This window comes from Atta colombica, unplaced genomic scaffold (genome assembly GCF_001594045.1).
Source record: "Atta colombica isolate Treedump-2 unplaced genomic scaffold, Acol1.0 scaffold87, whole genome shotgun sequence".
Classification (NCBI taxonomy): domain Eukaryota; kingdom Metazoa; phylum Arthropoda; class Insecta; order Hymenoptera; family Formicidae; genus Atta; species Atta colombica.
Window position 1 is genome coordinate 256,484 of NW_017259580.1, and position 3,475 is coordinate 259,958.

The following is a 3,475-nucleotide window of genomic DNA, read 5'->3' on the forward strand; positions in this document are numbered from 1 at the left end:
CAAAATATCTTGCAAGAATTGCGATGCGACTTATATAGGACAGAGAGGTACAAAACTAAAAACTCGTATAAACATTAAATCACATTAATAGAAATACCAGCACTATTTATAATTACGGAACATAAAACGAATTTAAATCATGATTTTGATTGGAATAATGTGACAATTTTAAACAAAGAACTTTTTTTAAATAAGCATCTCATTATTTCGAGGATGCTTTTTATAAAATGATAAAAGAACAGTTTGAATTTGCAAACGGATACTAAATATTTACATCACTCCTATGTTTCTATTTCAAATAATTTATGTACTGACTTTTAATCCTTATTTATTGTATTTATGTTTATACTTCTATATTTGTTTAATGTCCACAGTTGAATTTGTCATTCCAACTCACGTTACAGTACCAGTTGGAATAAAATCATTCGACCTACCAACCGCTTTGGAATATTCGGAATAATTAGAGGAATCATATTGTGTAAAAAAAATTATGCAATCTTATAAATCTTTTAAAAAAGTGGAGATGACTTTCATATGTTTTTGGCGGTTAAAAAAAAACACATCTTCGAAATTGATCCACTTTCAATTGAAACATTTTTTTATCCATCCAAAATAAGCGAAATATTTCGGATGGTCGATTTAAGTGAATCACCCTGTATACGTATAGTACACGCACGTATTTAAAAATGTTAGTTGATTCTTTATGTTGTCTACAGTTACCATCAATTTCAAATTTGATTGTATATAATTATATAATTAAATATAGCCATGAAATTATAATTCAATTATGTAATAATTAAATTAAATTATATAATAATTAAACATAATATGATATAATTAAATTAATATAATAATTTAGTTATAATTGACCATTTTAATATTAAATTTTAATATTAAATTAAGATATAAATCAATTTTAATGACTTAAATTTCTTAATACAATTGATTTCTTGTAGATGCTCTCTTAGAAACTGGAACTTCTGTGTATTAATATCAATGAGATATTATTAAAGACCAATCTTTGTTTATAATGATTAAGAGTAAAAACTGATATTATACTATTGTAATTTTATGATTTATTAGTTTTAGATGTGTTTATTAATGTATATGCATTTAAAACTCAATAATACTTGATTTTTCTTTAAAATTGTAATTTCAATATTATCGTTAAAGTTTGATTATCAACAGAGGTGATAATTGCAGAGAAAAAAATTGTAATTTTTCGGTAATATATAAAAAATGAATTTAATAATGTATTAGCCAAATATTTATATAAATTATAGCAAATTTATAACAATTGTCGATAATGTCAGCATTCTTCAATTTCATTACCTCCAGATTCTTGGGATTCTTTTTACCCCCGAAAATTTGCTTAGAGTTGATGGTTTTTATGTATCTCGAATATATATCTCGGTGTCAAAGACTAATTATCTTTGACATAAAAGTCTTCTCCCTGAGATGAATTCGATTGAAATACGGATATTATTTACTTCTCATGAACAAAAAAAAAGATTATAACACGCTGAAGAATTCACGGATGTTTTGGACGATCTGAGCTCTAATATAAAAATAGATAAGTTAAAACTTCTGAGAGAGAGAAAGAGAGAGAGAGAGAGAGAGAGAGAGAGAGAGAGAGAGAGAGAGTGTAGTCACCTTAATCATATTAAATCGTGACAGCATAAGTGAGAAATGATATGTTGATTTTTCTTGCATATCATTTGTAAATAAAAAAAATTTGGATAAAACAAAATGAGCTTTGTAACACTTGTAAAACTGGACCGAGACTATCCTTAATAAATAGTCAAAAAAGACTCATGAAATAAAATATACATGTGCACTGAGTCAAAACTAATAGATGTAGTACTTTACATCTTTTACATCTATTTATTTATTGACTGTCAGGAAAAGTAAGGATAATCTTGGCCTTTTTTTACAAGTTTTTAAAGTGATTTTCATATTTCGTTTCATCATCTTGTCGCTCTTTCGTTGATTCATCTCTTTAGTTTATGAATCTTTATAAAGCAAAAAATTATCTAACATTTTTTTTAGATATACATTTTTTTTAGCAATATATCCTAACAATTTGATTGTAGCAGCATTCTGTGGATCACTATTGAGAATTTGTGATAATAAAACAAGTATTTACCCTTCTTCCTGAAAAGCGAGCGATATTGCGCGAGGCCGATTTCAGTAAGCCACTGATCTGCTTCCGTGAGTTCTCCATTGCTTCCCGTCCCTGCGGCGAGCATCAACAGCTTTCCCAGGGAGAGAACCATGGAAAGAGCCAAGAACACCCCGGATAGCACTGTCGACCATCGTGCCATTGCCCACGGAGTACATCTACAACGAGGAAAAGAAAGAATACATCTATAAAGAGGATGCCGATAATGAGTGATCGATCAGCCACCGAAATTGCGATTTCTTGATAATCATTCGATTTCTTGGTCCATCGAAAAACATAACTCGCAACAATTATACGAATCTTCGCGCAATCCCAATCCTAGCACAACCGACAGACTCGGTTCTGGTATTAAAATTATCCGGTTAAAATTAACAAGTTACGCGTTGGGATTGGAGGTTAAGTATGTCGCGGTGTTTGTAAACAAGCGGATGCCGGTCAATCAGCTGATCGTCGCCGATCATTTGTTTCTCGGCGGAAAATCGACTTACCACATTTTCGCAGGAAACTGTTCTCTTGCCACACTTCGTTGATACTCGCGCGTACCTTCACGCTGGAACAACACGAACACGCATGTAGCGATATATACACCGTTGAAGGAACTTTAGGAACTGCAGATGGAGCGACAGGTGGAGACGCACGATAGGGAATTTTAGATCAAAGCGCATAAAAGATCATAGACATATGTCCGTATTTATAATGGCAGAGAGAAATCTGAATACGATTAGATCCTATAGGCTATATGGTCAAAGTCTCGCTACATATGCTTTGAAGCATTTGATGGACCAATTAGAAAAAAGAATTTTATAAACTGATCACTTTAAAAACGCTTTAAAGCGTTTGCAGCATCGCGTTGATCGTAGTGTAATAAAGATTCGCAAAGTATCACGTGATCGATTTCTCTGATTGGCTGGAATAATTCGTGGTAGCAGAAAGAAACTTGAGAGAGGACGTGACGATCCAAAACCTGTAACGCAAAATGCTGCCGCGCACTACTGCCCTCTGACAAAGTGAATATAAATTATATAGCAACGTCCACTTTTCATAAGGTATATCTTCCACTTTTCAAGACTATAGATGATAAATCGATATTTAGTTCATATAATCGTGCTGCATGTAAACATATATGTGATTATAGTAAAATGTAAGAATATCTTTATCGAATTTGAATATTTTTTGCTAAATGTATTTTATTAAAATATATTTATATATTTTTAATATATTCATATATTCATATATTTTTAAATAATATTGTCAAGCTATTAATCTTTGTATTTACATATCTCAAGTGTTCAA

At 30.9% G+C, this 3,475-nt stretch overlaps 1 protein-coding gene across 2 annotated transcripts in view; it reads right to left on the bottom strand.

Moving 5' to 3' along the window:
- LOC108693058 (apoptosis-resistant E3 ubiquitin protein ligase 1) overlaps positions 1–2,755 on the bottom strand; it is a 53,984-nt gene extending 51,229 nt beyond the window's left edge. The window contains exons 1-2 of one of the 2 annotated variants that reach the window (XM_018201722.1): positions 2,671–2,755; positions 2,147–2,340 (exon numbers count right to left, since the gene is read on the bottom strand). In XM_018201722.1, the coding sequence (XP_018057211.1) occupies positions 2,147–2,324 (178 nt within the window). In that variant the 5' untranslated portion in view covers positions 2,325–2,340; positions 2,671–2,755. Of the gene's footprint in view, positions 1–2,146; positions 2,341–2,670 lie in introns of those variants that run through there. The other variant, XM_018201724.1, reaches the window with a different exon arrangement.
- Positions 2,756–3,475: the final 720 nt, after the last annotated feature.